General features: G+C 39.8%; 1 protein-coding gene across 5 annotated transcripts in view; it reads left to right on the top strand.

Annotated features, from left to right (window-relative positions):
- Positions 1-13,057, top strand: part of LOC110830572 (serine/threonine-protein kinase SIK2) — a 74,319-nt gene that overhangs the window by 38,511 nt on the left and 22,751 nt on the right. For all 5 annotated transcript variants that reach the window (XR_015535538.1, XM_022065664.2, XM_087350713.1 and 2 more), the window contains exons 7-8: positions 6,875-7,080; positions 7,223-8,797. Coding sequence is in view for 4 of the 5 variants with exons in the window: in XM_022065664.2 (XP_021921356.1) it covers positions 6,875-7,080; positions 7,223-8,797 (1,781 nt within the window). In the remaining variant the exon portion in view is untranslated. The remainder of the gene's footprint in view (positions 1-6,874; positions 7,081-7,222; positions 8,798-13,057) is intronic.

The raw sequence follows: 13,057 nt of genomic DNA, 5'->3' as shown, positions 1-13,057 counted from the left end.
CAAGTGTAAGGCGAAATATGTAATTAAAAAAGGAGATCAGGTCGCACTGTCACCCGGAGGACCTTGATGCAAACGAGAAATGACATCCGCCAGCAGCCTTGAAATGCCAGTTGTCTTATCTTCGTAACAATTAAAGCACAAACATGTGTTCGATTCCAACCGAACCGAAAGTCACGTCCTTGACGTATGGATCCTTCAAATGTAGTTATAATTTGATCTAAAATGTTTTACCCTATTATTTTACATGGACCCAAGATTTTATATAACCTATATACAGGGTTATTCATAATTCCCAGAAACATTACAAAAATTCGCTAGACTTGAATGGCGCAATGGATGGTAACTTAGGACATGCCGATAGAAAGAGAAACTCTCCAAGTTTGTTTTACATACCTCATAAATGCTCTGCGTGTCCACCCTTTGTGACGCGGCAGACTTCAAGCCCATAATCGATTTGTGAGATGGCAGCGATGATTTTTCTTCGCAATTCATGCAGATCCCGTGGCAGAGGCGATACAAAGACCTGGTTCTTAATATACCCCCATAAGAAGAAATGATATGGCGTCAGGTCAGGTGATCGGGGTGGCCAACGAAGCAGCCATGGTCATATAGAGCATTCATGAGATATGTAAAACAAACTTGGAGAGTTTCTCTTTCTATCGGCATGTCCCATGTTACCATCCATTACACCATTCAAGTCTAGCGATTTTTGTAATGTGTCAGGGAATTATGAATAACTCTGTATATATATTTTTTTTTTGTAGAATTATAGAGAATTTATTATTGTATATCGAGGTGGTAACATGGACATAATCGAAGTACCTCTATTACAAAAATTAAACCACAAACAGGAAGTACGTCATTATTTGTATGAAACAGCGAACAATCACGGTCAGGAGAGAAACTGTCTCATTGGACAAATTAGGAGCGATCAGCCTTGCTTTATCTATGACATTTTGGACTTTGCTGTTTGAAGATCTCGATGTATTGTCGTTCATCTCAGAGTACTCGTGGAGTATTCGCTGAAAATGTGCGTGTTCCACGAGCGTTACAAATAAAATGCAAGGTGATCGAAAGGTAGCGCAATCCTTTGGAGACACGTGTTCTGTTTGTGAAGAAACAAGTTACTTTGAAATCATAAAATAAAAAAAAAGTTACGTAAAGTGTTGTTTCTGCCTATTGCAGTTATCTGCGTGTGCATTCAAACTTCACTCTTTTCCTCGTGTCTGATCGAATCACAAAAGAACTTCAATTCTAAAGGGTTTTGACGACGGTAGATTACAGAGATTAGCTCTGTCTAAGGCACCCAACAGAGTAGGTACCTCTCACCTGAAGATGGAGGCAGAACCAGCCTCCGAAACGTCGTGAATTTTAATGAATAATTTTAACCAAAGAACTTACTTAATGTATGCATTATATTTTAATATTTAATAGGAATTTTATTGTGATTAGACTGAGAATATTAAACAAATATTAATGTATGCATTGTTAAATTTTCTCGGTTCGCCATAACGCCATCTTGCTGAAAACATTAATGTTGTTCGTCATCGTATAAAAGCGAAATGAAATTTGTAATTAATCCCCGGTAACGTTCAGCTGCTGTCATCTTAATGAAGAAAATGGGTGGTCCAATTATACGATATCTATCATCCGTCTAGAATCATCACACCGCACTCCTCTGATTTCCAAGGAATGTGACGGTCATTAATGGGAAATACGTGTAATTACATCGCCCGGTTTCCTGTTTTTCTTGTTATTAATGTGTCCACTTAGATGTAACCACGCTTCATCACTACAGAAAAGTTTATCAGAAATTTCCCCACCTCCTCGAATGACGTGTGTACTCCATTTGCAGTACTTAAGTCGTTTTCCACGTCAGGTTCCTCGAATTCATTAATGACACGTGGACTTCGAGGACGAAGTTTCAAAATCTTTGTTTCCGGCCTCGTGTAAACTTCCGTACGATAATTCACCCTGAAGCGGGTTTTTTTTTCTTGTGACAGTCGTGACGAGAGTGATAGAGTTAGACGGATATTGTCCAAACTATCGCTAATTGACATCGAAACTCGACCGGAAATGTTGCAGTCCTTCACGGTTCATGCGTCACGAAAACCAACGAGACGATATATCGAACGAGAATCGATAAACATGTCCCTAACTCACCTAAAGACAGCTGACGATCAGGCGCGAACAGATTACGACATAACCTAAGTGTTCTCTTGTATATAAGTACAGAAGTGTTGCGTGTTTATTAATGCAGTCGAATTGTGCTGAATTTAAACCATCAGTAAACATTTTAATATGGGTTGAGTGACTTTTCGATCTCCTTTTAACGGTTCATGCGTCACGAAAACCAACGAGACGATATATCGAACGAGAATCGATAAACATGTCTCTAACTCACTAAAGACAGCTGACGATCAGGCGCGAACAGGTTACGACATAACCTAAGTGTTCTCTTGTATATAAGTACAGAAGTGTTGCGTGTTTATTAATGCAGTCGAATTGTGCTGAATTTAAACCATCAGTAAACATTTTAATATGGGTTGCGTGACTTTTCGATCTCCTTATATAAACATTTCTCAGCCACAGTTCAATTGTCGGCATTCTCCGAAATACAGAGTCGGCAGAAAAGAATTTTACACTTCAGAGTGACAAAGAAAATATGCGGCAGAACTTAGAACTTCACACATACGCGATTCGATAAAAAAATGGAATGTATGACCCGGGTGATGGTTGATGTTGCGCGCCTCCGCTAGATGCCACTGGTTTTCAAAATGGCCACCCCAGAACAGAGGAGCTGCTGTGTTGTGCAGTTAGCGAAGAAAGCGTGTGTGTGCAAAGTTCATTTCGAAAACAATTTCACATGGATCCACCCAGCCGAGAATCCATTTTCCCTCCGCACAATCTTTGTCAGAGTTGAGGGCACAGCTTCTGTCACCGCACAAAGTCTGGAACGAGTTTGATTAACTTATCGATATATATCGACACATATCGAGTCCCTGTGAGGTGTGTACAAAACTTTGAGAGTTTTTCTATCGACTGGTGTGGGTGTGAAGTTGCAAGTATGACGCAGTTCTTTTCTATTTCATTCAGAAAGGACAAAGATCTTTTGTGCTCACCCTGTATATACGTCTGTTTTCCTTCAATCCCCAAGCAGTGGCGTAGACCAAACGCGCAGTCTGTTCTCGGATACTGTACCGTCTATTAACAAAAATAAGATTTCCTTGGACGCATTTGGTTAGTGGTACATTTAATTAGAAAAAAGGGTGAGAACCCCTGTTCTATGTGATTCTTATCAGTTGAATATACGGAGTGTCCATTGAACTAGTTTATAAAAGTTTCTTTTCTGATGGTGGAATTATGTTATTTTCCATCTTCAGTTTACCCTTACAATAATTTCTAATATATTTATTTTGTACAGTCTATACACAAATGTTTGAAGTTTATTGGTGTTGTAAAAAATTATATAATATTAAAACATTTTGTTGTGTAAAATATTATATTAGCGCTCTTAATCGTAAATACGATTTTACATTATATTTTTAATAAAAAAATATATAAAAAATATATAAAAATATAATAAAAAATATAAAAATATAAATAAAAAAATAATGTAAAATCGTATTTGCGATTAAGAGCGCTAATATAATATTTTATACAACAAAATGTTTTAATATTATATAATTTTTTACAACACCAATAAACTTCAAACGTTTGTGTGTAGACTGTACAAAATAAATATATTTAATCAAACACAAACATGACGCATATAAGATACAAATTAAAAAAAAAATTGCTAAGTTTCCAAATACCTTTGGGCCATCAAAACGTAAATTCTTGGTATTTCTGCTCGTAATTTTCACTTGAACAACGTGTTTCGAAACAGCGTGGCCACAATTAGGTTCAGTTCCTTACTTTTACGTCATTGCGCTAAGGATATATTTTCGTCCGATGCCCTGAAATAATAAGCTGTATATTAAACGTTTTTAAATTTTTTAAGTTGGTTCGAAGTTAAAATTCCAAAATGTTGAATTAAATGACGCTGGTTTCGTACCCTCCTCGGAATATTATTAAGGCCGCCATGTTGTGATTGTCGATGAGTACATAAATTATCACGAAAATCTTGTATATTTTTATGAAGGGGGTTCAATTTTTGTTTGTAATTAAATAGGGGAGAGATTAACCACGAACAGCTCGCCACAGACATGGCGCCGTGGAGTGAGATGATTATGAATGTTAAATAATGTATAGAAACTGCCTTGATTTACACGAGGAGATTGTGAGGTAAACCTCGATAAATCTGTAAGGAAAGCCACGTTCCAGCCACGTGTAATTTTACGTTGTGGGGCGGAAAGATTACGTAATTCACTGTCGTGTATAGAATTTAATTACGAGTTACGAGGAAAGTGGGGTTGTGAAATCATTCAGGATTGCCGAACTGTGTTCACCAGTGGCGGAGTGTGACTTTTCAATTTTTGATTGAAATTTTACAGTTATAAGTAGGTGTTCACAGGTTTTGAAAATTAATAAAATATGTAAATTTTAAGATTATTTTAAAAAAATTAAGTTGCGGGACATTTAGAACATTTAAAATCGTGAAAACTTAAAATTATGAAATTCCGTGAATGTTGTTAGGTTATTATGCGTTCTCCGTGTGAAATGCAGCTCGTTATAATTATCATTAGGTGGCAGACAGCGACTCGCAAGCTACAGTTGGTAAAGATACCTTTTATCTCATCAGTTCTAGTGTTCTGGTGAAAGTATGACTTATTTTTATTTTATTAAAGTGTCAGCCTGGCTAACATGGTTGATATGTTCCTTGTGTCCACATATTTGCTCTGAAATAATTCACATAACGTGTACTTCCTCATAAAATTATAAAAATTGTACGTGTCTTATTTCCATTCAGACAACTTGTAACACTTCGTTTGAATATAGTTTAAAAAAAAAAAATTCCGACCCCTGGGACATCATATAAAACACGTGGGATCAGGACGTAGGCAGTATTTAATAAAACGTATTTCCGCTGATGGAGACTTCTTGGAAAAGACGGAGAATAATAAATATTTTATACAAATAGAATAACTAGAAATGTATCCGTGTGCTTCATTAAGATACTCGTAATTGTTCTGTCAAACGAATTCTTTTCCTATTAATTCATCGTTTGTATTTATAGGACTGATCCCTGTATATCCTATGTTCAGAGCTGGTACAGGACCGACATGCCGCACGTGTGCAGAATGTCGTTTATTTAGCAACAACAAAGCATTGTCTACCTCTTAAAGGCTATCAGAGTTCCATTTATAGTGTCCAGCAGTCAAATGACAGACGCCTTCCCCCACCGTCAATTTCTCTTCATATCGACTCTTTCGTCGAGACATAGCGAGGATAAAAAGTCGATTGTAAGAGACAATCGATAGAGCAGTCACCTAACCTCAACGTATTGATTTGTCTACCTCTTAAAGGCTATCAGAGTTCCATTTATAGAGTCCAGCAGTCAAATGACAGACGCCTTCCCCCACCGTCAATTTCTCTTCATATCGACTCTTTCGTCGAGACATAGCGAGTATAAAAAGTCGATTGTAAGAGACAATCGATAAAGCAGTCACCTAACCTCAACGTATTGATTTGTCAGAAGCAGGTGTGACAATATCGTGAATATTTTCGGAATTGTCGGGAGGACCTGTTAAAAATCATGATCCCGATCGATAGGGATCGGTCCGTGTTGTAGCAGGTCGCAAGTCTCCACCCCCCCCCCCCCCGCCCCTTTCCACAGTCCACGTTTACGTCACAGCGCCTAGCCTCTTGCGTCAGCAGCAGATAATGTGGTGCATAACCGGCACAAGGGACTTTGTTCACTGTCGACTGGTGCAAACCTGAATTCGTTCGATATGGATTACAAATTACAGCCCCGTAGAAGAGTAATGTTTTATCTGACTGCAATCTAGATTGGAGTGGCCCAGTATCTTGATGCGTTTGGGAGTTCTACATTGTTTTATCACGCATTTTTAGGTTAAGTTGAATATCACAAAAAAAGCTAATGTACATTTCACTGTTTTGAATGGATTCAGGCCTTGGACAAAGATCGCGGTTTACAGAGTGTGGCGTATTGCATTATTATATCACAATAAAATTATAATAATTCATTAATAAACATACCATCCATATTGCGATGCGATCGAATCATTAGCAAAACATTTTTATATTCAGTAATTCCTGGGTTTCATTCTTATCTCAGGTTTCTTAGTTTTCCTCAGCCCTCCCAGACACATGCTGTGATAGTGCCACTTTCCTAATTTATAATTCATTAAGCTATATTAATTCTGTAGTGCGTAGTATTTTTTAGAAAATTATTGCTTTTAAGTTAGTCAAAAGAGTTCCTTTTTTAAGGGGCACTGAATCCTGTCCTGAGCCAGCTCAATCCAGTCCACACACTCACCTGCTCTCTTTGAGTCTTAAATGTATGGGAATGAGATTTAGACTCCCATAGAATGTGGCTGTCAACTCCTCGAAGAACAGATTAGTGGTACGATATTGTGGTGTGCAGTCGGTTTTGAATGGGGGCATCCGAAGGGCACAGTTTGAGTGCGTGACTGAGTCCTGCGACATTAAGAATTCCTGGTTCTTAACAGCCCGCTTGAATCAAATACCAGAGCTCATCCTCTTGTGTCGACACTTTCGAGAAGTTGGCAGGAGTGAGACCACAGAACTGGTCCATTTTGTCATATCTCTAAATCTGTGTAATGAGAGTTCAAAAACTGCTTTTTGCTGCAGGTAAAATGAACAGGCATTCCATCATGCTTATAAACGACGTAGGTCGTGGAAGTACAAATGGCACATCCCCCAGTATTTGAGGTAACTGTGATTTCAGATTGTGAATCTCTGATCCGCAAGATGTTGGTGCTAGACCCAAGCAAGCGGTACAGTGTCGATCATATCAAGAGGCACCGTTGGATGGTTGCCGAGGCCCCCAGACTGCTGCCGAGTACTGGCGGAGAGCAGCACGGCACAGAGCCGAACGAGCAGATTCTGCGACTGATGCAGAGCCTTGGGATAGACGCAGTCAAGACGAGGGAGGTGAGTCGCTCCGAGACCAGGACAGTGTTCTCTTAAGAACACTGAGTAATGTTGTTCTTTAAAGTGATGTCACTGTTTTATAAAGAATAAAGTTACAATGCAAAGTGCTGAGTCAGTATGTGATCTGGTGAATTGATTGCAGTCTCTGCGGTGTGGGAGCTATGATCACCATGCAGCCATCTACTTTCTATTGTTGGAGCGGTTGAGACAGCAACGCAGCAGCTTCCCACTGTCGCACGACACTGGCTCCACCAGCGGACAGAGTGGAAAGCAGTCCCTGGACTCGATGCAGCGACGGCGCCCGAGCACCATCGCCGAGCAGGCCATGCGCAAGTTGGGGATAGCGGTTCCCTCTACTCTGGCCAGCAGCGGCATCCCAGAAAGCAGTACCAGACGTGCAAGTGGGGAGCATACCCGATTGTCCTACCCCCCACAGGACCTAGCACCTCAGTTCCCAGCAGTACCCACTCAACAAGACTTCTTCTTGGCACGATCTAGCAGCCGAACTGCACCTTCAGCAGATATTCGCCTCGTGAATCACCCCCCACCATTCAGAGACCTATATCAGTACCATTACTCATCACAGCAGCCGCGGTTTAGCAATCTTGGCAGTTCTCTGTCTGCAGGTGTGGTTCCTTCTGTACAGTATGCAGATGAGGGTGTGGAAACAGACATGGAGGACTCTCCTGCCAGTAGCACAAGATCACAGCATCAGCGCCTGGCCTCTTACGCAAGCTCATCCTCCTCGAGTGGCAACAAGAGCCTGAGTCAACACCTCAGCTCTGACTCGTGCTCTGGATCCACGTTCGACGACTACCAGCTGGAGTCGGATCTGGCTTCCAGTCTGCCTTCCTGCAGCACCCCCCAAGAGAGTGTTGCCGCTACAGTGTACACCAAGCCACACAATCCCCTGCTGCACAGTGCTACCAGCCGTGCCAACACACGTTCGCCCGTCGATTTCAGAGAGGGACGGCGGGCCTCGGATGGCCTGGTGGCTCAGCAGGGAGTGGATGGAGGGAGCGGGAATGTGACCGGAGGGGGCGTGATTGCATTCAACAGTCAGAGGCTGCACGAGACAGGCAAAGCCAAGGGCATCATGGAACTTCATCTTGTTCAGCGTGAGCATCAGGCCCTACGAAGCAGGTATCAGCCAAGTGAACAGCATTCTCAATTCATGCGCTCCGCGCCACGAGTCAGCCTGCCGCTTAGCCTGCTGCAGCAGAAGAGACAGATTCTGCAAAAGCAAGGTGCTTTCCAGCAGCCAAGCGTGAGTGAGGTGATGAGCCGGCGTCAGATGCTGCGACAGGCCTCCTATAAGCTCGCGCAGCAGACGCAGATACTGCCTCCCCTCCCCCTTCAAGAGACAATCGTGGAAGACCGGGCTCTCCAGTACAAACACGCCATCGAGGGGGAGTTCGGAGAACAGGTGGCATTCCAGACTATAGCGGAGGACAGCACCAACGGAGTTCATCCTCCAGGGGGCAGAGTCCTCCACGCTCCGCAAGCAGACGTGGCTAGAGCTCTGCCGACGTTAGATGACGCGCCACCGAGCGATCCAGGAGGGGAGCAGTGGCAGTCGCTGCCTAGCACCCTGGCATCAGCGTGCCACATTAGTGACTCGCAGTCATGGGGACGACAGACACTGTGTGAGGGAATCCCCACGTGGCAGCAGCAGTCCACTTACGCAACGACACAACCTGTCACAGGCTGGAACCAGGTAGCTCAAGAGTGACACTTGCACAATGTTCACACAACAGCGGGGCAGACCTGTGGTCAGGTCTAAGAGTATTACGTCACACATGGGGAAGATATGTCCGTCTGTTAGTGCAGTTGTCCCTAAGGAAATGTTTTTGCAATTTTCAGAATAGAAGTCTAAAGTCGTGCTTTTCGACTTGAGGCGTAAATGAACTTTATCTAGACGTAACATATAAGAGTTAAATTCGCAACTCTAATCTTGAGACTTGTGGGGTGAATGAGGTAGGAGGAGAGATAGCGTCTGCTGTGCTCGGCCTTTAACGCTTTCTGACGTCCCGCGTTCCTCGCAAGTCTCAATATTACAGCCGCTAATAGTAGTTAATGTCTAAATTGTTTCCTCTCATTTACACATCGCGAAGATTCCTTCGTAAGACAGAATAATTAAAATGTGCCGTATATAAACATCGAATGGCTAGCGTGAAAATATGACGGGTTATGGAAACGAGAAAAGCAGGGAAAGACCATTTTGTGATTAGAATCATCTTTCAAATTTGTCATTGTCGAAAGTCAAAATCGCATCGCATTCACAACTTCAATTAAAAATGTTTATATTTCTGCGCAGACAGCCGGATCACATACCATCGAGTTCATCGCATTACTGCAATGTAATTACTAAATTTACTCCCAGATATTTGATGCGTTATAATTTATTATATCACTTTTTCTTCTTTGCTTACATATTAGACCTTGTGGTTTGTTGTTATTTAGAATTATTTCCAAAATTACCAGCCCAATTGACTCTCGTAGGGAATTGTCCATGTTTTCTTATACTAAAACAGCACGTGTCGATCTCAAAAAAGAATTTTAATCTTTTTCTGGTTAAAACTTTGTTGCCAATTACTACTGACAGCTAAATATTTCAATTGTCTGTGATAAAGAAAGAATAGCTAATTATCTTTGTCTTCTGATAATTCTGGCCTACGCGTACGTGGCAAAAATGAAGAGATTTACTTGTAAGGCTGAATTATCGTACGTGCCATTACCATTTAGCCTTGTGATAGATCGAGCAGTGGTAAAGATACAAAGATATTGGCGAGAGGAGGAAATCTCTGCTCCAGCAAAGTATTTACTCTGAAACGGTGGTGGGGCCTCGACACTGACAGAATTCGACTTCGTCACAAGCGAGGGATGGCGGAATCGTGCAAGTTCGATATGTCACTTTCGAAACCTCTCCGTATCTTTACCCCCCCCCCTCTTCTTTTAAGATAAAAAGAATTAAGAATTGAACACAGAGTAAATTTGGTAAATTAGTCTCGTGCAGAGTTACCCACGGTTCTGCCGAGTTCAATATCGTCCTTGCCGTTCAGCAGTCGCGCTCTAAAGTTGAGTGAACATTGTGCAGTTGTCTTGTTTGCGAGTTCCTGTAGAAATTTAGTGTTGATGTTGTGGTAGTACTGCATGGCTGCATCAGTCTGTGACTTGCAAGTTTTAGTGGTGTTGACTTGTGCTGGAAGAAATTGTGATTCAAGGCTCTTTCTTCGCTTGCATTCAGTATTCTGCGATGGTGGTACCATTGAAACAGATATATAAATATAACCATAAATATAAAAAAAAAAAACAGAGTTTGAAAAGTGAACTGTCACTGCATTTTGTACACTTCCATTAGAATTGCCTCGTTCCTGCTCCAAGACGATACAACGACTGTGACCTCGTGGACGTTTATATTTGGCCATAATTATCGCATCATTATTTATTGTGGTGAGAGACGTAACTAATGTCATTAGTTCTGAAATGAAAAGTTAGAGTGGGAGTTGAAGTTCTGACGGTACGAAGACGGCTCTCGTCTGAGTTGTAGCGCTGTGTAGTATGGTAGAAGTTTAGCAGAATTTCAAGAGTTTCTTGATGCTTTCAGTATTACTCATTGCACTGATGATGGAGGCAGCAAGGACCTCTTAAACATTGTTAAATTTATACCATACTACACAGCGCTACAACCCAGAAGACAGCCGTCTTTGAAAAACTGGATAAATACTGAACCAGGTAGTAAGTACAATTGTACCGAGTATGTTCATAAATTAAGCACCCTAGCTGTTTAGGGAAAGAGTGCTTTTTGGGGTCTCGGTTTCGATTACCTAGATTCAGTTTGTACACAGCTACGTATTTATTTAACCATTTTGCAATGTGATATTTTCTTTAGGAAAAAAATCTCTTCATCTGCCTAGATCAGTAATACCCAGACTGGAAGGTTTGTAGGGGTTCCTAGTGGTGTATTTAATTAAAAACTCCCAGCCGAAACGTCTTTCCATTAAAATTATAAATTTAAAGTCAGATATTTACCGTAAAAATTATTTAAGCTGGAGCTCTGATCTAAGAATGTGGAATGTAAGAACTCTATTATTATTATTATTATTATTATTTTATTTTATTTTTTTTCGAAAACTGACGTACACATTACGTATGACAGGTTTGCTTGCTGGTATCGTTAATTTTATTTTATTTTATTTTCAAAAATGGTAGTAAACTCTGAAGAATTGCCTGCCTATTAATGGTTGAATATTATTTTATTCTAAATTTCACTTATAATACAATTTTGTATAGAACGTTCATTGTCTTATCATTTCTTGTTATTTATTTTTCTATCTTGAGGTACGCATATACTGCACATATAAATTAGGTTACTGTACGAGGAACCATTGCGTCTCTGACGTGTCAGACCAGGTTTCTCTTCTGATGTTACAGGCTTATGTAGGAATAACCCATAAAGGGAGGGCTTTGATTAATATGAACCAAATGTGGTAGTTGCCAGGTGTTTTGCAAGTTGTCATTGTGGGACGAACGGCAAAGAAGGGGATTTGTTGCATGCGCATCTACATACATTTCAGAAAACATAAACAGTTACAACATGTTTCGGTTTTATTAAACCATCATCAGGTGTAAAATTATATTAAATTTAAAACTCAATTATATAATTATTAATATAATTTTACACCTGATGATGGTTTAATAAAACCGAAACATGTTGTAACTGTTCCAATTGTAAATCGATTATTCGATATGGAACACAGAATGATATTTTAATTATCTTATTTTAAATACATTGTGATTTGACGGAATAACCAAATAATTTAATTTTAATTTAATAAATCACAATATGACGCAACTACACTATCTTAGAGATTATGATGATGATAGAAATAATTTAGAATGGTCTATCCACAACAGTCAGTGATTTTGAGATGTCTGCCTTAGCACCAGGCCACTCTAAATCTTTACCTGACTGCATAAAATCCAGTGGAGTCCTGAAAGTAGGCCGCACCGCTTGCAACACACCTGGTAGGTACTCTACGCTAGTCTATTGGAATATTAATAGGCAAAGTAAAGATGCTGTTGTCATCAGTAGAGTTCATTTTCTTGTTTCAATCATTGCCACTAGTTCCATCTAGTGATGAAATAGTAAACTGTGTTGTCATGGTCTGAAATGATAACAGAAAGAAAAGTTTTGAGTGGTATATTCTGTCATGCTGCTGGGTATATACAATAAAATGTTAGGTGTAATGGCAAATGATGGATATTTAACCTTTAGTATACAGAAATAGGGGATTTAAAACTGCAGAGGGACTGATTAAGAGTAAGTCATGATGAAGGTTAAACAAGAAAGTGTCATACATTATAATAAAAATTCTTCCATTGTTTTTGTTAAAGCTGGGGAGTTTGTAGAAATTTGTAATTCTGATATATTTTCAGTGGAACGTCATCGATTATAATTGTTCCGTATTTTACATCGTGTCGACTAAGTTACACACAGACTTCCGTGTCTTTTGATCAATTATTCCATTCCTTCGAGAATTTTAATTAGAAAACAGTCTAGGAATTTCATTTTCACATGACATAGCATTTTATGAGCGTATTTGAATGATTTTAATATTTTTAAAAACTGATTCGTACCTATCGTGTGTGTTCTCCACAACTCAGCCTACTAAGATCTTCATTATTTTTTATATCTTAATTGCGTCATGTTTGTGTTTTATTGATACAATATTTTATTTTCCGTCTATACACAAACTTAAAATAATGTTGTTTAAAATTACTTAAAATTATAACATTCTCAGTAGACACTGCATCATGTTACATTTTTTGTATTCGACGACATGTTTCAATGTGTATTACATCATCATCAGGTCTATCAATTTTAAAAACTGTTGTACATTTTGCGTTGCGTTTATTGATTATTTTAATTTGTTTAATTTTAAGTTTTTTCTCTTCCTTTTGGTTTGGAGGTTGT

The sequence above is a fragment of the Zootermopsis nevadensis genome, unplaced genomic scaffold (genome assembly GCF_977971745.1).
Source record: "Zootermopsis nevadensis isolate Lab colony 2312 unplaced genomic scaffold, Znev_1.0 Znev_ptg000017l, whole genome shotgun sequence".
Lineage (NCBI taxonomy): Eukaryota > Metazoa > Arthropoda > Insecta > Blattodea > Termopsidae > Zootermopsis > Zootermopsis nevadensis.
This window is presented reverse-complemented; position numbering and strand designations above follow the sequence as displayed.